The following is a 21,497-nucleotide window of genomic DNA, read 5'->3' as shown; positions in this document are numbered from 1 at the left end:
CTTCTTTCTTTGAACATGTTTTTGAGATTCATCTATGTGGTTGTATCTATCAGTAGTTTATTCCCTTCCATTACTGTGAGTGTTTCTTAATATGAATATATCACTTTTTTTCTTTTTTGAGACAGAGTCTCGCTCTGTTGCCTAGGCTGGAGAGTGCAGTGGCACAATCTTGGCTCACTGCAGCCTCTACACCTCTTGGGCTCAAGTGATCCTCCCACCTCAGCCTCCCAAGTAGCTGGGACTACAGGTGTGCACCACCACACCTGGTTAATTTTTGTATTTGTGTTGAGACAGGGCTTCACCACATTGTCCAGGCTGGTCTTGAACTCCTGGGCTCAAGAGATCTGCCCACCTCAGCCTCCAAAGTGCTAGGCATGAGCCACCATGCCCGGCCCCCAATTTTTTTTTATTATTTTTTATTTTATTTTATTATTTTTTGAGAAAGAGTCTTGCTCTGTCACCCCGGCTGGAGTGCAGTGGCGGTATCTCGGCTCACTGCAACCTCTGCCTCCCAGGTTCAAGCAATTCTCCTGCCTCAACCTCCCGAGTAGCTGGGATTACAGGTGCATGCCACCACACCCGGCTAATTTTTGCATTTTTAGTAGAGATGGGGTTTCACCATGTTGACCAAGCTGGTCGCGAACACCTGACCTCAGGTGATCCACCCGCTTCGGCCTCCCAAAGTGCTGGGATTACAGGCGTGAGCCACCGCGCCCAGTCTTTTTTTTTTTTTTTAAACTTGTTCTCCTGTTGATGGATACTTGGGCTATTTCTACTTTGAATATAGCTGCCATCAACAATGTTTGTATGTTTCAGTAGATATATGCACTCATTTCCTACTTGTCAACTTTAAGAGATATTCTAAACATGGCAAGCATCCCACAGAGCTCTCCATTTCCTTAGTCCTACTCCATTTAGAAAGATCTGATGGTATAACTAAGTGTTACAGAGGTTTGGGGAAGAAAGACCACTTGGCTAATAATAAAAGATACTAATTATTAAGGGCTAGTGACCTAAAGTAATGTGAGGAAGATATTGTAGGAGGGAGGGAGGCTCGTTAGTAATACCATAAAAATGATGGGTTTTGTGCCAGGCAAGCATACTTTTTCATTTGAGCCCTGTCACTTCCTGGTTACCGGTTGTTTAACCCCAGTTGCCTTACCTTTAGGGTAGAGATGGTAATACCGACCTTTCATAGTTTTTGTTCGTATTACATACAATACAGTACTCAGTTGGAGAGCGTTTCTGGGAAATGATGATGAAGTTGACATCTTTATATACACTGAGATACTAGCTAAGGAGTAATCAGGTTCTTTGGATGAGAGGTCTGGCAAACTGGCTTTGTCTCTAGGGAATCTGAAAGAAACAAAAAGAATCAAGACAAGAACTTTACATCCATTCAACAAGATTATTTTTGCAGTTGCATGTTCTGGGGACCCTGGTTGATATTTTCATGAAAATGAAATATTCGTAAGAATTCATCAAATGCTAGCCATTGTTCATACAAAGGCTAGAAGTTATAACATCAGGAAAAGCTATGGATTTTTATGTACACAAATTTTGATGACTAACATGTCCTTTTACCCAGAATCCTACTTGCTGCCACCTTGGGTCTCAGGGATAGGAAAGGTAGTTAGGGATCAAAGTGTGGCTGACAGGATCCTGCATAATCTTCCTCTCTCCTCACCTCTACCTCTGTTCATACTCTTGCTCCTTCAGCCAAGCCTTTTTTTTTTTTTTTTTTTTTTTGAGACGGAGTCTTGCTCTGTCCCCCAGGCTGGAGTGCAGTGGCCGGATCTCAGCTCACTGCAAGCTCCGCCTCCCGGGTTTACGCCATTCTCCTGCCTCAGCCTCCCGAGTAGCTGGGGCTACAGGCACCCGCCACCTTGCCCGGCTAGTTTTTTGTATTTTTTAGTAGAGATGGGGTTTCACCGTGTTAGCCAGGATGGCCTCGATCTCCTGACCTCGTGATCCGCCTGTCTCGGCCTCCCAAAGTGCTGGGATTACAGGCTTGAGCCACCACGCCCGGCCCAGCCAAGCCTTTAACTACTAGAGAGTTGCAGTGATCCACCGGGCATGGTGGCTTACGCCTACCCAGCACTTTGGGAGGCCCAGGTGGGTGGATCACTTGAGTAAGGAGTTCGAAACCAACCTGACTGACATGGTGAAACCCGGTCTCTACTTAAAATACAAAATTAGCCGGGCGTGGTGGTGCATGCCCGTAATCCCAGCTACTCGGGAGGCTGAGGCAGGAGAATCGCTTGAACCTGGGAGGCAGGGGTTGCAGTGAGCCAAGATCGTGCCATTGCACTCCAGCCTGGGTAACAAGAGTGAATCTCTGTATCTAAGAAAAGAGAGTTGCAGTGACCCTTACAACTTGCGTCTCTGTGGACATCTGGCCAGACTTCATGCTTTACATGTTAGACATTAATCATTTTGGTCTACAGAGTACTATTTTTTTTTTCTTTTTGAGATGGAGTCTTGCTCTGTTCCCCAGGCTGGAGTGCAGTGGCACAATCTTGGCTTACTGCAACCTCCACCTCCCAGATTCACATGATTCTCCTGCCTTAGCCTCTCCGCTAGCTCGGACTACGGACACGCACCACCATACCCAGCTACTTTTTTTGTTTTTTTTTTTTAAAGTAGAAACGGAGTTTCACCATGTTGGCTAGGCTGGTCTTGAACTCCTGACCTCAGGTGATCCACCCGCCTCAGCCTCCCAGAGTGCTGAGATTACAAGCATGAGCCACTGCGCCCAGCCTACAGAGGACCATTGAGCATCCAATGACTATGCTAGGTATGCAGGTATAGTACTAAGTAACAGGAGTTCCTAATCCTAAGTGGTTCTCCATCTAACAGAAGAAAACCAAACACTTATGTGGTAAAGGAAGAGAGAGCTATGGATAGCCATTGAAAAAAGGCTATGGATGAAGGTAAGAGAGTTTGGTATGTCCATGGACTTACAAATAGGTTGGGTTTTCCTGAACCAGGATATATGAGGGGAGAGTGGTACAAGTGGGTATTAGAAAGGTAGTTAGGGGCCAGGCACAGTGGCTCACGCATGTAATCCCAGCACTTTGGGAAGCTGAAGTGGGCAGATCGTCTGAGCTCAGGAGTTCGAGACCAGCCTGGCCCAACATGGTGAAACCCTGTCTCTACTTAAAATACAAAAATTAGCCAGGTGTGGTGGCGTGCACCTGTAATCCCAGCTACTTGGGAGGCTGAGGCAGGAGAATCACTTGAACCTGGGAGGTGAAGGTTACAGTGAGCTGAGATCATGCCACTGCACTCCAGCCTGGGCAACAGTGCTAGATGCCATCACACACACACACACACACACACACACACACACACACACACACACACACACACACACACACACACACACTAGTAGTTAGGGATCAAAGTATGGCCAAACAGGATCCTGCATAATCATCTTGTCCCCTCATCTCTCTGACCTCTGCCTGCTGCATTCCTGCCCTCACTGTATTTTAACCTCACAACTGGGCCTCTGCTCTTGCTTTTTCTGCCTGGAACAGTTTTCCTGCATGTCCTTGTGACTCTCTCCTTTACCTGCTTCACAGGTCTTTATTCATATGTCTCCCTCTATGAGGCATTCCCTAACTACAGTTTGAAAGGACAACTTCCCTGACTCCTGACTCCTTTTCCTCCTGTTTTTTTTTGTTTTTTGTTTTTCCCTCGGCACTTACCACCATATAACACACTTTCTTCCCCTCAGCAAGCTATATGCTTCCTGGGGCCAAGGGCTTTTTGTCTGTTTTATTTACTGCTGACTCTAGTACCTGGCATATAGTACTTGCTTAAAGAATGGAATTTTGTGTGTGTGTGTGTGTGTGTGTGTGTGTGTGTGTGTGTGTGTGTATGTATGTATCTCATGTTAAGTAAGGGATTTGGAATTTATCTTTTTTTCTTCTTCTTCTTCTTCTTTTTTTTTTAAGAGAGAGTCAGAGTCTTGCTGTATTGCTCAGGCTGGTCTTGAATTCCTGACCTCAAGTAATCTTCCCACCTCAACCTCACAAAGTACTGGGATTACAGGTGTGAGCCGCTGCACCTGGCCTGGCTTTTGTCTTGAAGGCTATGGTGAATAAGTGAAGGATGATGAAAAGAAAGGAACATGATTATATTTATGAATTCATCCCCAATCTTCCCTTGGGAATTATTTTCTGGACAAATCCTAAGCACTTCAGCGTCCAGCTGTTAGGCCTAATTAAATTGTTTTCTCCTTTTATTTTTTTATTTTATTTTATTTTATTTTTTTTTTTGAGACGGAGTCTCGCTCTGTCGCCCAGGCTGGAGTGCAGTGGCCGGATCTCAGCTCACTGCAAGCTCCGCCTCCTGGGTTTACGCCATTCTCCTGCCTCAGCCTCCCGAGTAGCTGGGACTACAGGCGCCCGCTACCTCGCCCGGCTAGTTTTTTGTATTTTTTTTAGTAGAGACGGGGTTTCACTGTGTTAGCCAGGATGGTCTCGATCTCCTGACCTCGTGATCCGCCCGTCTCGGCCTCCCAAAGTGCTGGGATTACAGGCTTGAGCCACCGCGCCCGGCCTGTTTTCTCCTTTTAATGCTGCCTGACTCCATCTAGCAGAGACACTGGAAGTGATGGGGCTTGCCACGGTTTGAATGTTTGTTTCCTCTGAAACGTGTTGAAAGTTCATCCCCAGTGTAGCAGCATTGAGACGTGGGATCTTTAAGAGGTATTTGGGTCATGAGAATAGAATGGATTAATTCATTCCTGGGTTAATGGGTTAAACTGGGAGTGGGGACTGGTGGCTTTGTAAGAAGAGAAAGAGGCTGGGCGTGGTGACATGCGCCTGTAATCCCAGCACTTTGGGAGGCCTTGGCAGGCGGATCACTTGAGCTCAGGAGTTCCAGATGAGCCTAGGCAACATGATGAAATCCTGCCTATATCAAAAATACAAAAAATTAGCCAGGTGTGGTTTGCATGTCTGTGGTGCCATCTACTTGGAAGGCTGATGTGGGAAGATCACTTGAGCCTGGGAGGCGGAGGTTGCAGTGAGATTGAACCACTGCACTCCAGCTTAGGTGACAGAGTGAAACTCCATCTCAAAAACAAAACAAAACAAGCAAAAAACAAAACAAAGAATAGACCAGGCATGGTGGCTCACGCCTGTAATCCCAGCACTTTGGGCAGGCCAAGGCAGGTGGATCACCTGAGGTTGGGCGTTTGAGACCAGCCTGACCAACATGGAGAAACCCCATCTCTACTAAAAGTACAAAATTAGCTGGGCATGGTGGTTCATGCCTGTAATCCCAGCTACTCGGGAGGCTGAGGCAGGAAAATCTCTTGAACCCGGGAGGCAGAGGTTGCAGTGAGCCAAGATCACACCATTGCACTCCAGCCTGGGGAACAGGAGTGAAACTCCATCTCAAAAAAAACCAAAAAATTATCAATAGCCAGGTGTGGTGGCACATGTGTAATTCCAGCTACTCAGGAGGCTGAGGCACGAGAATCGCTTGAACTGAGATCGTGCCACTGCGCTCCGGCCTGGGGAACAGTGATACTCTGTCTTTAAAAAAAAAAAAAAAAAAAAAAAAAAAAAGGCTGGGCTCAGTGGCTACCACCCATAATCCCAGCACTTTGGGGGGCTGAGACAGGCAGATCACCTGACGTCAGGAGTTGGAGACCAGCCTGGCCAGCATGACGAAACCCCATCTCTACTAAAAATATAGAAAAGTAGGCCGGTGTGATAGCTTGTGCCTGTAGTCCCAGTAGCTTGTGCCTGTAGTCGCTTGAACCCAGGAGCTGAAATTGTGCCACTGCACTCCAGCCTGGGTGACAGAGAGAGACTCTGTCAAAAAAAAAAAAAAAAAAAAAAAAAAGGCCAGGTGCAGTGGCTCACACCTGTAATCCCAGCCCTTTGGAAGGCTGAGGTGGGCGGATCATGAGGTCAGGAGTTCGAGACCAGCCTGGCCAACATGGTGAAACACTCCCATCTCTGCTAAAATACAAAAATTAACGGGGCGAGGCCAGGCGCGGTGGCTCAAGCCTGTAATCCCAGCACTTTGGAAGGCCGAGGTGGGCGGATCACGAGGTCAGGAGATCAAGACCATCCTGGCTAACATGGTGAAACCCCGTCTCTACTAAAAAATACAAAACACTAGCCAGGCAAGGTGGCGGGCGCCTGTAGTCCCAGCTACTCGGAAGGCTGAGGCAGGAGAATGGCGTAAACCCGGGAGGTGGAGCTTGCAGTGAGCTGAGATCTGACCACTGCACTCCAGCCTGGGCGACAGCAAGACTCTGTCTCAAAAAAAAAAAAAAAAAAATTAACCGGGCGTGATGGTGCATGTCTGTAGTCCCAGCTACTTGGGAGGCTGAGACCGGAGAATCCCGGGTTCAAGTGATTCTCCTGCTTCAGCCTCCCGAGTAACTGGAGTTACGGGCATGCGCCACCATGCCCAGCTCATTTTTTTGTTTTTGTTTTTTTTTTTGTTTTTTTGTTTTTTTTAGTAGAGACAGGGTTTCTCCATGTTAGTCAGGCTGATCTTGAACTCTCGACCTCAGGTCATCTGCCTGCCTCGGCCTCCCAAAGTTCTGGGATTACAGGCTTGAGCCACTGCTCCTGGCCTGTTTGTTCTTATTAAAATGATGTGCTTTTGATTAAGAAGGAGTTAAGATGTTATTTAAGAGAGTATTTTAAGTTATTATATTAGCTCCTCCTTGACCCATGGACCTATTCCTGGTTAACCTTCTTTGTGAGGTGGCCTTGTTTCCTCTAGCCCTTTGCAGTCCTGGAACAAACTGGACCTGTGATGGGCTCAGGACATGTGAATGACAGCAGAGCCAGTAGGTTCCCTTAGAAAAAAGGAAGGAATCCTTCCCGTTTCTTTAGAAAGTTCAGATGCTGGGATTTTTCCAGAATACATGCTTTTCTAAGGTGTATACACATTACTTCCTGCTAAAGAGAAGAGTGGGAATATTTGCATAGCACAGATCTGGGTAACTTTTGGTCCTCCCAGGGAGAGACTAAGTAAGATTTCACCATATTTCAGTTTGGTTCACTCTCAGGACTGACTGGAGTTTTTCTGTTTTGACACCAGGCCAGAAACTTTATGACTGGTAACATTGTTTTCACTTCTTAAAGTCCCTACTTGAAAGAGTACCCCCCATGCCCCCCACCCCCATTAGGACTGCAGTTAACAAATTATCAGATTAAACTGAGACTTTGGACCTCCTCTCCTCCCTCAGAAATTGAATCAAAAGACTACTTGAAATGGTAACAAGGAACTATTACTGGTGTTCCTGTTGTTAATGTTTAGCTGGTAAGTGCTGCCCTATTCATCAAGTGGTCTTTCATGCGGTTTTGTTAAGAAGTGAAAACAATGCCAATGGAGAATTTCCTGTAGTTCACGCCTGTGGCATTGACAGACAAGATCTAAAGGTTTCTCATGCCCATTACAAAAGTTCCTGTTATTTGGATTTTTCATAAATGACCCATAGAATGATATTTTAAAAGATGTGAATATAGTTGTAATAATAATGTACACCCTGCATCCTGAGATCCAGACAAGTTTTATCTAATACCAGTGAATGTTGATGTCAATCAGTAACTTTTCTGGCCTTTTTACAATTGAGGAGTAAAATAGGAATAAAAAAAATGGAGTGGGTAGAGGGGGAAACCCAAAGAAATGTTTGACTTTAACCCCACCCAAAGGTCGGGTATGTTATGATTAGCTGGAGCCGATTCTGATCTCAGCTCATGAGGGATCTGTAACCATTTGGCTTCCGTGGATGGCTTCAATTCAGGAAACATTTTCATAAGAAATAGTCCCTGTCTTCTGGGATAGTATCATCTTATTGGGGAGAATCTAAATGGATAATTTCAACACGGCTGATTAGAACTACAATTAAAGAGCACTCCTGGAAGCAGGAGTTTAGGGGTTCTGTAACTTTGTATTTACTTCCTATTTCTTTCTTTAACGCATTATGTACTTGTATCTTCTATGGGCATTTACATAAATGCAAAGACTTGTAATTATTATTGGCCACATTGATGTTAAGTTGGAAGTATTTTTATTACCAGAAGAGAACTAGTATCTGTTCCAGATAGAACCCCCTTAGGCCGCAGTATTTTGGAGACCATTCTGAATAGTTGTCTTCAAGGTGGTCATGGTCAATCAAGACAGACTTTATACTCATGAATTTTGAAGTGTTTTTCTCAATTATCCTTTTATCCCTCCCTCTAATCACAGAACCATGAAACGTGCTTTTGTTGCTGTTGTTCCCCTTACGAAGTATTGCCTGTAAAATCAAAATAGTTTTTAGTAAGCAGTTAAATTACAACTCCAGCAGTTTTTCTTTAAGGGATCTGTTTCCTTCTAAGTTAACTGTGCCGGGATATCCTCTAATGCCCTCTAGGTTTTCTGATTCTGATGCTAATATGGTATTCTGGGAAATATCTGTCCAAATTATTCTTCCTCCTGATCTCTGAATTCCTGCTATCGAGGTCAGTCACGTCACACACTACCATGATGACAACTTTACCAAGCCAGATGCTTACTCAGAGCTTTCCAAGACCCAGCTTTGGTTTTATCAGCAAAATCCATCCTTCCCACCCCCTAGACACACGCCAGTTTGAGGCTCCTCACTACCACAAAACAAAACAAAAAACACCGCATCTGTGGGTTGGGTTTTAGTTAACTGGTCTATCTGGCATTACTTTGCTCTCAAGGCCAGTTTTGTGTGTGAAGGAGCTGGAGTTACAAGTGAATGCTTTATATTGGACCCACCCTGAGAAAGCGAGTCTGCGCAGAGTGGTTAAGATGGGGAGTATGACCTGAACCTCATACTTTATTAATCCCATTATTATTTACTGTTCTTTTTGGCAAGTAACTATAATTTTTTTTTTTTTCTGGAGACAGAATTTCGCTCTTGTTGCCCAGGCTGGAGTGCAATGGCACGATCTCGGCTCACCGCAACCTCCACCTCCCAGGTTCAAGCAATTCTCCTGCCTCAGCCTCCCGGGTAGCTAGGATTACAGGCATGAGCCACCACGCCCAGCTAATTTTGTATTTTTAGTAGAGATGGGGTTTCTCCATGTTGGTCAAGCTGGTCTCGAACTCCCGACCTCAGGTAATCTGCCTGGCTCAGCCTCCCAAAGTGCTGGGATTACAGGCATGAGCCACTGTGTCCAGCCAGGTTCTTTATATTCATACACAGAGTGTACGCACAGAAGATAAGTCTGGAGAGGTTCAGTGTTAAGAAAAATCATCCAGAACTTGGAAATAAGGCAGAAGGATGACTAGATACCCTTTTATTGTCCTATTGGAGCATCATCTAACAGGCTCACCCAAGGATTATTAAACTCTCTAGGACATGGTTCTCAAAGTCTACTCCCCAAACCATCAGCATCACTTAAGAACTTGTTAGAAATGCCACTTCTCAGGCCCCACCCAAGACCTACTAAATAGCAAACTCAGAGGTGAGGCCCAGCAATCTGTTTTAACAAGTCCTCCAGCTGCTTCTGATACAGCCAGTTTGAAAACTACCCTAGAGCAATGTAGCTTTTTTTAACTTGCTGTTTATTGTTAGTTAGGGCTTAGGCTTTGTGAAGTTACATGTAAATTGTAGATTTTTGCCTGTAAAAGATACAGATCATTTCTGTCAAATAGGAAGATTAACCCAAAGGTTACAGTTTTACTGTCCCATAGATGTTAACTAGTTTTGTCCTTAACTTAGCAGACTTCTTTAAGAAACAGGGGGTTTGCTGTATACGGCCTAGGCTAGACTGCAACTCTTGGGCTCAAGTGATCCTCCCATCCCAGCCTCCCAAATAGCTAGGACCACAGGCACACACCACCACACCTAGCTAATTTTTAAATATTTTGTAGAGACAGGATCTCACTGTGTTGCCCAAGCTGGTCTGGAACTCCTGGCGTCAAGCCATCCTCCTGCCTCAGTCTCCTGAGTAGCTGGGGGCTACAGAGGTGCATGCCACTGTGCCTGGCTCTTAGCAGACATTTTAGCATACCTCTTTTCCTCAGATTCTCTTTTGAATTAGCACTACTTCCTGCTTACTCCCTTATTAAGTTAAATATATCCTAACACATGTATACTCTATGTATGTGTGAAAGACATGTTTCTATTTTTTTAAAAAAATACTATACTTTGAAAACAGCAATGAAAATAGCCATTTTCCATGGGGTAGAAAGGGTTCTGACTTTTTCTTTTAAAAGTTCTATATTGTTTATTTTATTTGAAAATGTTTTAAAGCACTTTCATTTTCTTAAAGAAATAAAAATAAGTAAATAAGTCAGTTTCTCCCCAAAAGTCTGAAGTGTATAAGACTAGAGTAACAGTTCTATTTGTTGAGAATGTAAGTGATATTGAGAAAATGGTAGGATTGTAAACCTGCTTCTCATCTTGTGACATTTGGCTATTATTGCCTAAGACACTGGTACTCAGAGCCAACTGTGTAGTATGCAGATCAGGACCAAAAGGCTTTGTGAGCCATATAGAGCTCCTTTAGGAGGACTTGAAATGCATTTTTTTTCTTGGATAGGGACTTATCTGAACCTAAACTTCCAAGGACAAGGGATTAACTCTTCTTTCATTAAATAACCCTTTAGGTTGTATTTCTTGATTACTCAGAACATGGAATTTGCTTTTTTTTTTTTTTTTTTTCTTTTTTAGTTTTCAGGTAGCACCTAGAACAGTTTCTGGCTCAGTATAATAAGCATTATGCATTAGCTTCAACTACCATTATTATTCATCTGTAAAATGGGACTAGTAATAATACCTGCATTTTAAGGTTATAATGATTAAATTAGATAATAAATATAAAATTCGTAGTACTCAGTAGTTAGCACATAATAGGCCATCAAACAGTATATTTATAACACCTTAACAATAAACTAATACTAAAAAATGATCATACCATGGAGATACAAAAATATTTTTTAGACTAGGCATGGTAGCTCACGCCTGTTATACCAGCACTTTGGGGGGCCAAGGCAGGCGGATCACCTGAGGTCAAGAGTTCGAGACCAGCCTGACCAACATGGAGAAACCCCGTCTCTACTAAAAATACAAAATTAGCTGATTGGTGGTGCATGCTTGTAATCCCAGCTACTAGGGAGGCTGAGGCAGGAGAATCACTTGAACCCGGGAGGCGGAGGCTGCAGTGAGCCGAGATTGCGCCATTTCACTCCAGCCTGGGCAACAAGAGTGAAACTCCATCTCAAAAAGTATATACATATATTTTTAAATCAGGCATAAAATACAGGCATCCCCAATTAAAACAGGTGATTGTTTTATCTTGTTATCAAATAGTTGAGCTGCTCTATTTAGTCCTGGGTTCTGTGTAAATAGAAGATACAATTGTGGGAAAGTGGCATAGAAATCAAACTAGGATTTGGAACTGCTTCACTGTTTAACCAGCTTCTTTGCAAAGGTAAACAAGAATGCCATGTAATTCTACCACTTTCACATGTGAAATTTTCTTCTGATTTCATAGGAACCTTGGGAAACATCTGAACTGATTAGCAGTTTTAGGGAATGTTAGTTCTGTTGTATAGGGTGTCTATCTGATTATCCAGTTTCCCACAACTGCCTTTTGGGCTCATGCTTTGTTTCGAAATTTGTTCCATTGATCATATCTGCTGTGCGATTTAGGAGGCCTTTGGTGTGTTTGGGGAATGAAGCCCATGAGGATGACTCCTGGCTCTAGGGGAAGAGGCTCAAGTAACATGTTCGTCTATGCTTGATGTGGGCACATTTGGTCCTGTGGTGCTTGATGGGAACGACACCCTTCCTTTCTTCACTTTTGTGCAGTAATGGCACTTAGACTGAATTTAGAAGCCCAGTGTCCTCATTATTTTGAAGGCAGGCCAAGAAATGTCCTAATGAGTATAAAACCTTCATTTTATAAGTGTTCTTGCAGGAGGAGTATTTATTTCATCATATGTCACTATAGTGGTTATGTGCCTTTTTAACTATCGATGTCAGCTATTCCCAGAGTACTCCATGTTGTTCAAGATTTCCAGTTTGGCTGGGCGCGGTGGCTCAAGCCTGTAATCCCAGCACTTTGGGAGGCCGAGACGGGTGGATCACGAGGTCAGGAGATCGAGACCATCCTGGCTAACCCGGTGAAACCCCATCCCTACTAAAAAATATAAAAAACTAGCTGGGCGAGGTGGCGGGCGCCTGTAGTCCCAGCCACTTGGGAGGCTGAGGCAGGAGAATGGTGTAAACCCGGGAGGCGGAGCTTACAGTGAGCTGAGATCCGGCCACTGCACTCCAGCCTGGGGGACAGAGCGACACTCCGTCTCAAAAAAAAAAAAAAAAATTTCCAATTACTCAGGTGCTAGTGTGGCAGATCTGTGTGTTTTAATAAAAATGTATTAAACCTATGTGCTGTAACTGTAACTGCTGTTTGAAATGAATTACATGCACATAGGGGCAGTTCTTCAAAGTCAAGACTTGACATTTTATCTACGGCTACTCCATATAAAAGTTATTGTTGGCCTGGCACAGTGGCTTATGCCTGTAATCCCTGCACTTTAGGAGGCTGAAGCAGGTGGGTCACCTGAGGTCAGGAGTTCGAGACCAGCCTGGCCAACATGGTGAAACCTCATCTCTACTAATAATACAAAAATTAGCCAGGCGTGGTGGCACACACCTCTAATTCCAGCTACTTGGGAGGCTGAGCCAGGAGAATCGCTTGAACCCAGGAGGTGGAAGTTGCAGTGAGCCAAGATTGTGCCATTGCACTCCAACCTGGGCTACAAGAGCGAGACTCCGTCTCAAAACAAAAAAAAATGTTTTTGTTAATAATATATGGCCATGGTTTTCTTTTGTTTTTTTGTTTTTTCCTTGAGACTGAGTTTCACTCTTGTTGCCCAGGCTGGAGTGCAGTGGTGCAATCTTGGTTCACAGCAACCTCCGCCTCCCAGGTTCAAGTGACTCTCCCGCCTCGGCCTCCCAAAGTGCTAGAATTACAGGCATGATCCACCATGCCCGCCCGGCCATGTGTTTTTAAAGAAAGTTTATAGGCACTCTTTTTTTTTTTTTTTCTGATGGAGTCTCGCTCTGCCGTCCAGGCTGGAGTGCAGTGGAGCAATCTGAGCCCACTGCAAGCTCCGCCTCCCAGGTTCAAGCGATTCTCCTGCCTCAGCCTCCCAAGTAGCTGGACTACAGGCGCCCACCACCATGCTCGCCTAATTTTTTGTATTTTTAGTAGACGTGTTAGCCAGGATGGTCTCAATCTCCTGACCTCGTGATCTGCCCACTTCGGCCTCCCAAAGTGCTGGGATTACAGGCGTGAGCCACTGTGCCCAGCTTAGGCACTCTTTAAATGACTTGCTTTTCCTGGAACTTAAAAAAAAAATGAATACAGTTATGTAATTTGAATATGGCTTTTCGTGTTTTTTTTTTTGAAGTTCTAATAGAGACTTATTGTTTGTTTTCCAGAACTTCACTTTGGCTAAAGAGAATGTTATTTTTTTTTTTTTTTTTTTTTTTTTTTTTTTTTGAGACGGAGTCTCGCTTTGTCGCCCAGGCTGGAGTGCTGTGGCCAGATCTCAGCTCACTGCAAGCTCCGCCTCCCGGGCACGCCATTCTCCTGCCTCAGCCTCCCGAGTAGCTGGGACTACAGGCGCCCGCCACCTCGCCCGGCTAATTTTTCATATTTTTTAGTAGAGACGGGGTTTCACCGTGTTAGCCAGGATGGTCTCGATCTCCTGACCTCGTGATCCGCCCGTCTCGGCCTCCCAAAGTGCTGGGATTACAGGCTTGAGCCACCGCGCCCGGCCCAAAGAGAATGTTATTCTTTGATATAGAAACTACCAAAGTTGTGGCTCACGCCTGTAATCCTAGCATGTTGGGAGGCCGAGGCGGGCAGATTGCTTGAGTCCAGGAGTTTGAGACGAGCCTATGCAACATGGTGAAATGCCATCTCTACTAAAATCACAAAAAACTAGCCTGCCGTGGTGGCACGTGCCTGTAGTCCCAGCTACTTGGGAGGCTGAGGTGGGAGAATCACCTGAGCTCAAGAAGTCGGAGTTGCAGTTAGCTGAAATCAGTCACACCACTGCACTCTGGACTGTAGCCTGGGCAACCGGAGTTAGACTCTGTCCCAAAAAGAAAAAGAAATTGCCAAAATTCATGGATCCCTATAATCTCTGACCTCACCACGTGTACTGGCCCACGGTCTGGGCTCACTGCAACCTCCACCTCCTGGGTTCAAGCGATTCTTCTGCCACAGCATCCCGAGTAACTGGGACCACAGGCACACACCACCACACCTGGCTAATTTTTGTATTTTTAGTAGAGGCATGGTTTTGCCATGTTGCCCAGGCTGGTTTCAAACTCGTGGCCTCAAGTGATCCACTCGCCTCAACTTCCCAAAGTGCGAGGATTAGGGACTTGAGCCATCACACCCCACCTGATCTCACCATAAATTCATTTGATTTATAGACTTTGCATTAAGATCATCGAGAGGGAATTAAGGACCATCTGCTTTAAACAAATTCAAAGTGAAATATGAGCCAGGCATGGTGGTACACTCCTGTAGTCCCAGTTGCTCAGGAGGCTGAGGCAAGAGGACTGCTTGAGCTCAGGAGTTAAAGACCAGACTGGGCAGCATAGCAAGACCCCATCTCAAAATATACATACACACACACACACACACACACACACACACACATATATGAAATACGTAGATTTTTAGAAATAATGGAAGTAGGAGTTCTTTTTTTTTTTTTTTTTTTTGAGACGGAGTCTTGCTCTGTTGCCCAGGCTGGAGTGCAGTAGCCGGATCTCAGCTCACTGCAAGCTCTGCCTCCCGGATTTATGCCATTCTCCTGCCTCAGCCTCCCGAGTAGCTGGGACTACAGGCGCCCGCCACCTCGCCCGGCTAGTTTTTTGTATTTTTTAGTAGAGACGGGGTTTCACCATGTTAGCCAGGATGGTCTCGATCTCCTGACCTCGTGATCCACCCGTCTCGGCCTCCCAAAGTGCTGGGATTACAGGCTTGAGCCACCGCGCCCGGCCTGCATTTATATAATTTCTTTAAGCTCAGTATCTCAAATCCAAATCCACATTCTAGCCTAGAAAGTTTACATTACTGCTTTGCTGAAGCCTGTGATGTGTTTATTTGTTTATTCTTTTTTCTAACTGTTTCATAATACTGATGATTTCCAAGTTAGAGGCAAGAACTTGGAAACTTTGGTATTTCACAAATTAATTTATTTTAGAGCAACAGTGGTGGTTTAACTAGACTATTATATTACTTAGGCTTTCTAATTGGGCTAGGAGATAGATCCCCTTGGGGAGGTAAACGTTTTTGACCAGGAACAATAAGGCTATATGAAGGACAACAGCCTCCTTAGTCACTATTCTTGTGGGATTTGGGGATAGAGAATACCTCAGCACTTCAGATTGATGTGATAACTCTTCCTAGAGAAGTTTTCTGGCTGGGTGAGGTGGGTAATGCCTATAGTCCCAGCACTTTGGGAGGCTGAGGCGGGAGGATCGTTTGAGGCCAGGAGTTTGAGGCCAGCCTGAGCAACATAGCAAGACCTGATTACTACAAAAAATTTTTTTTAATTAGCTGGATATGATATTACATGCCTGTAGTCTCACCTACTCAAAAGGCTGAGGCGAGAGGATTGCTTCAGCTTAGGGAAGTCGAGGCTGCAGTGAGCCATGACCGTATTACTGCACTCTAGCCTGGGTGACAAAGCTAGACCCTGTCTCAAAATAAATAATAAATAATTAAAGACTCATTTCTACAGTCAGATCCTGTGGTCTGGATTAGTGTCGGTTTTATTTAGGAAAGTATTCAAAATAGCTGACGTGGACGGGCACAGTGGCTCACACCTGTATTCCTAACACTTTGAAAGGCCAAGGCAGCAGGATCGCTTGAACCCAGGAGTTCGAGACTAGCCTGGGCAGCATAGGGAAGCCCCATCACTACAACAAAAAAATCAGTCGGGCATGGTGGTGCTTGTCTGTATTCTGAGCTATTTGGGAGGTTAAAGCGGGAGGATCCCTTGAGCCCAGGAGGTCAAGGCTGCAGTGAACCATAATTGTGCCACTGCACTCCAGCCTGGGCAACAGCAAGACCCTGTCTCAAAGAGAAGGAAAAAGAAACTAAAAACAGCTGATGCCAAATGGTGTTCTTAGATGCTCACCCCGTACTCTTGAGGACTGGTGCCTTCTCAGTAAATCGTATTGTTCCCCTAAGTGAGATCACAAGAAAGACAGTCCTCTGCTCTGCCTTCTGAACCTTGAGACTTTGTAAGTGACACCATTAAAGAAATCTGAGCAGGGCTTTTCAGTGTTCCCATAATGTGCTACTGAAAGAGGAAGCAAAGCTCTCCACCTAGATTGGAGCATCTCCCCTGCTGTCAGGTCAGTGTAGTGTTGGGATTCCTTCTGCTTAAGATCTCCTTGAAAAATGAATCCTGCAGTTTTAACCAAAAAGAAAAAAAAAAGATTTTTTAAAAAAAGCATTCTCGGCCAGGTGGGGTGGCTCACGCCTCTAATCCCAGCACTTTGGGAGGCCAAGGCGGGTGGATCACCTGAGGTCAGGAGTTTGAGACCAGCCTAGCCAACAAGGTGAAACCCTGGTCTCAACTAAAAATGCAAAAATTAACTGGGCATGATGGCAGATGCCTGTAATCCCAGCTACTCGGGAGGCTGAGGCAGGAAAATCACTTGAACCCAGGAGGTAGAGGTTGCAGTGAGCCAAGATGGCATCATTGCACTCCAGCCTGGGCGACAAAGTGAGACTCTGTTTCCAAAGGGAAACACCTGGATACTGGGACAAGTTACTTTGGTCTTGAGCAAACTAAAGGTGACATGTAGAGTGAGGGATGGGGAGAAATAGCAATTGTTATTTCAAAGACAATAGATTTTGAAAAATTATGCTCCTGTAAGACATTTGTTATCTCTCAAGTTTTCCCTCACAAACCAAACTTTGTTTTTTTCAGAATTTGGTCAGTATAGCCCAGAGGTCCAGCCTAGATGGTGTTTGGTGTAAGACTCATGGTTTCATTGGAATTCCTTCACACCAAGCCTTGAAAGTTTGCGCCATTTGTGCTAGGCTGAGGCTGTCTGGTTATGTGAAGCCCATAGCTAGGGGCCTAGAGGTCCCTATGTTAACATTTGACTCACAGGACAAATAAGAACTGTGTTCTGCCTCCTTTTTTTACCTGTGTTTTGTAACAAGTTATTTTTAAGTTGCATCCAGGCATCCAGCCTCTATATATACTTCTCCCTGATCCTCTACCTTCTTTCTTTTCTTTGTGACCTCTGTTAAGGGGATGGGAAGGGATGCTCATTTGTTGAGCACTTTTTATGTGCCAGGCATTATGTTAGGTGCTTTGAATATACTATTTAATACTCAAAACAGCCTTATGAGATAGGTACTGTCATCCCTAATTTTAGGTGAGCAAATTATAAACATGAGAGAGGCTAAGTAACTTTCCTCTAATTCAGATTTCTCTGTGTTAATAATAAAAGACATGTGAATTAGTGATGATTTTCTCTCAGACTCTCAAACCCAGTTTTCTTTCCACCTTTCCTCTGCGCTTTGTAGTATTCCCCTTTTGTTACTCTTCCAGGGAAAGGTGATCTATGGATAGCCTAACTACGGATTTTTGTGAGATCCTGAATGCTAACCATGGTGTTACTGACTTTCCCTAGGGTCCTATCCTTCCCCCAAAGCTGGAGCAACTCTGGTCGTGTACAAGGACTTGCTAGTGCTGTTTGGTGGCTGGACGCGGCCAAGCCCTTATCCCCTACACCAGCCAGAGAGATTCTTTGATGAAATACACACTTACTCACCCTCTAAAAATTGGTAAGTCACAAAGATAAACTCTTTAAATCTGGAAAAAAAGACCTTAAATCAGTGGATTCTTTGTTTTTTTGAGTCAAGTGTCCCTTTGAGAATTAGATGGAAAGCTGTGGACTCTTTTCCCAGGAAGGGGAAAAATGTACATATACACAGATTTTACCAACAGTTTCAGAGAGTTTACAGGACTCCCTTAGAACTCTGCATTTAGAACCCTTATTCTAAAGAGAAAAAATAGAAGAGATTTATTCCTCTTTCAAGAAAAATGAATAAGCCAGTTGAAGAACAGTGAGCTCTTCAGCTTTGACTGCTAACACTCCAGGAGTGTTGTAGATCCAGATGATTCTTTACTCCTAACTGTGTCTCCAAGACTTATTCTGAATTGTTTTTGAAACATACATTTCTTAATGACAGCAACTGCTGTTTCTTGTAATGAAATACTTAGTACATGGCGCTTGTTAGCTGTTACTGATAAGGACCATAGGGAGAGGTAGCAGGTGGCAGGTGGTGCTCTGTCAGCAAACCATGATCTTGTCTCTCGTCATCGTTTTCTCATCTCTCTCCCTCCAGACTATTTACATTCAGAACTTGAAAGTGAAGATAACTTTAAGCAAACTTACAGGAAAGGCATAAATACCTTATGCCATCCTCTACTTATTATCCCAACAAATCTCTGCTGAAGGTGATAGGATTATCATTTTAAATGGAGGCCTGCTTTCTATTTTTACATAAAGTGTGTAGTGCTGACTTCTTGGCTTCCTCCTGTCTTTTTACATTAGGTGGAATTGCATTGTGACAACCCATGGGCCACCTCCCATGGCTGGCCACTCCTCCTGTGTAATAGATGATAAAATGATTGTCTTTGGTGGCTCTTTAGGATCCCGGCAAATGTAAGTACATTTGGTTTGCTCCATATGAGCCTGAAGGTAAATACTCCTGGGAATAACAGGCTTAAAAAGTGAATTAGGGACCAGGTGCCTAATTCACACCTGTAATCCCAGCGTTTGGGGAGGCCAAGGTGGGTGGATCACCTGAGGTCAGGAGTTCGTGACCAGCATGGCAAACATGGTGAAGCCCCATCTCTACTAAAAATAGAAAAATTAGCCGGACGTGGTGGCACACACCTGTAGTCCCAGTTACTTGGAGGCTATGGCAGGAGACTCGATTGAACCTGGGAAGTGGCGGTTACAGTGAGCCAGGATCGTGCCATTGCCTGGGCAACAGATTGAGACTTTCAAGAAAAAAAAAGTGAATTAGGGTCAGTATTCCTGAGCATGGCTCTAATTAATCGAATTAGTTATCTCATCCTAGCATTCTATTCTCTGATCCCTTAATCACAGACCAATAAGTTAAAAAATTTGCTCTGTAAAATCATAGTTACGTAGAATCTCATTGACACGTGGTTCTGTTCAGTAGGATCAAATTCATGGAACCTCCACCTTGCCTGCTGTACTGTGCCTACAGAAGGCCAACTTGGCGGGCCCTCCAAATGTGATAGGTTGGTTGAGCCACATGTAAAGGGCATGAAAAGAAAGAAGGAAAGAAAAGAAAAAAAAAAAAAAAATGGGATGGGTTGTGGATTGGGTAGGAGCAGGAAACCTGTGTCAGGCGTACACTTCTGTGATGTCATTCTCCCTACCTCCTGTCCTCTCCACTTCTGGCCATACTGGACAGCTCAAGCCATAGTCAGGAGCCAGAACATTCTATCTGTATCACTGTCTGATTCAGCGGTAGCAGAAGTCGTGGTCATTTCCCCTGTGCTCTGAAGTAGAAGTTGATGAGCTGTCAGCAGCAAGACCATCCCACCCCCGTCCTCCCTTAGGACATTTCCATCTTCATATTTTAAAACAATTATGGAGAGAGATTATAGGAGCTACTCTCCCAATGAGAGAGTTTAGGATTTCAGATGTTGGAACTATTATTCCTGTATTTTTGTGGGTGAATCCATGACCTTAAGTGACCATAAAAGAGAGACTGCCATCCAGGAGTCTGTCCTCGTCATGTTGGTCCTTTGAGGGTTAGAGATGCCAGTTTGTCCTTGATAAAACTGCAGCTTTCATAAGTCATTGTGAAATTACTTTTTGTAGCCAGAATCGATAAAGCTTTTAACTCCTGGACCATGATGAAGCTGCCTTTTGAATCATTTTTTCTCTTCTTTGTGGTTTTTGCTTTTGAAAACTGTAGCTTGACCAGTATCTATTTCCTGCTGTCACCAATTAACTATTTTTTTTAATCATCTGCTTTTACTTCAGTTAATAGATGGTTTAAAAAATCATCTCATCAGGTACTAGTGTCTGGCCGCAGACATAGCTCAGATGAGGCCTTGTGGAAAGAGCAGAGGGAAGGTCTCAGGATGACTGCTAGGGAAAGTAGGGGAAGAAAGATACAGTGTAAGAGCTCAGTAGGAGCATAACACTTTGCTGCGCATCTTTATAAAGGTCCCTTCATTTATATCAGCTCCTCAGAGAGTAGTAACAGTCTTTTCATTTTATAGATAAAGCCAGAGTTAGAGAAAATTAAGTGACTTGTTCAGGCTACAGAGCTTGGATTCAGCAACATGGTCTTTCTGGTTCAGAAGCCCCTGAACTCTGAGTAGGCCATCTCTAAAACCTGCTCCAGCCCACACAGTCTGTGAAAGTGAAAATGGTATAAGTTTGCCAGATGGGCACAGGCATCTGGAACTCCCCAGCCACCATTATGGTCCGTGGGAGCTCCTAACTCCCTTTATCCTTCTGTCCTTAATTCACAGGAGCAATGATGTCTGGGTCCTTGACCTCGAGCAGTGGGCGTGGTCCAAGCCGAACATCTCCGGCCCCAGTCCTCATCCTCGAGGTGGCCAATCTCAGGTGCTCAGGAATTAAAATAACTATTCAGCAAACACTGTAGCATCTTTCAGTTAGGACGGGAGAGGGAGGAGGGAGTCAGGTAAGATGCCAATATGCACTAAGCCAAAGCAAATGTATCATTCTTTTTTACTGGTATTTATTTGTCAACTTCTAATTGGTCATATTATTTATAGTGGTTTTATATTATGCTCCTCCCCAAAGCATTTAATTTGCTGTGTCATTTCTCAAGAGAATCTTGCATTTTATGTAGTTGACATTCATGTTAATATTTGATCAACAAAGAATGTATCCTTTCAGGTGAATTATCAGTAATTTGTTCACAGGGATCAGAATTGACATGTTTTTAGGAGAATGGAGAGGTTATGGTAACTAGAACATTCCCATTTGGGAGCTAGGTAGGCTCTTTTCATATACCAGTGAAGCATAGAAAGTCAGAAACCTGTGTCTTTGTAGGTTTATTTTCAATGTCTTCCCCTCCCCAGATTGTCATAGATGATGCAACTATCTTAATCCTCGGAGGGTGTGGCGGTCCCAATGCTGTGAGTATTGCTTCTGTGGCATTCCCATGTGCCTGCTGCTAAGTGTTCAAAACCTGTTTCCCCTGTCTTCTCTAGGAGTATACAAGACTATTTCCATGGCATTTTAATGTAAGGAATGCTTTTTGGGTTTAGCCTTTGTATTTTCTGGTCTTTGTTTCTGCTCTTTTTTAGGGTTGAGGGGATCCTTTTAATCATAGATATTTGTCTCTGGAATATTCATATCTATATTCTTCCTATTCCTATTTCCTTTTTAGGCGATAAAGTTTACTGCTATC

General features: G+C 44.2%; 1 protein-coding gene across 2 annotated transcripts in view; it reads left to right on the top strand.

Moving 5' to 3' along the window:
- Positions 1-21,497, top strand: part of FBXO42 (F-box protein 42) — a 95,688-nt gene that overhangs the window by 67,922 nt on the left and 6,269 nt on the right. For both annotated transcript variants that reach the window (XM_030912700.1, XM_030912701.1), the window contains exons 5-8: positions 17,690-17,843; positions 18,617-18,727; positions 20,587-20,683; positions 21,166-21,222. In XM_030912700.1, the coding sequence (XP_030768560.1) occupies positions 17,690-17,843; positions 18,617-18,727; positions 20,587-20,683; positions 21,166-21,222 (419 nt within the window). The remainder of the gene's footprint in view (positions 1-17,689; positions 17,844-18,616; positions 18,728-20,586; positions 20,684-21,165; positions 21,223-21,497) is intronic.

This window comes from Rhinopithecus roxellana, chromosome 12 (genome assembly GCF_007565055.1).
Source record: "Rhinopithecus roxellana isolate Shanxi Qingling chromosome 12, ASM756505v1, whole genome shotgun sequence".
In the NCBI taxonomy this organism is placed as follows: domain Eukaryota; kingdom Metazoa; phylum Chordata; class Mammalia; order Primates; family Cercopithecidae; genus Rhinopithecus; species Rhinopithecus roxellana.
Note: the sequence above shows the minus strand (reverse complement) of the source record. Positions and strands in the feature narration are given on the sequence as shown.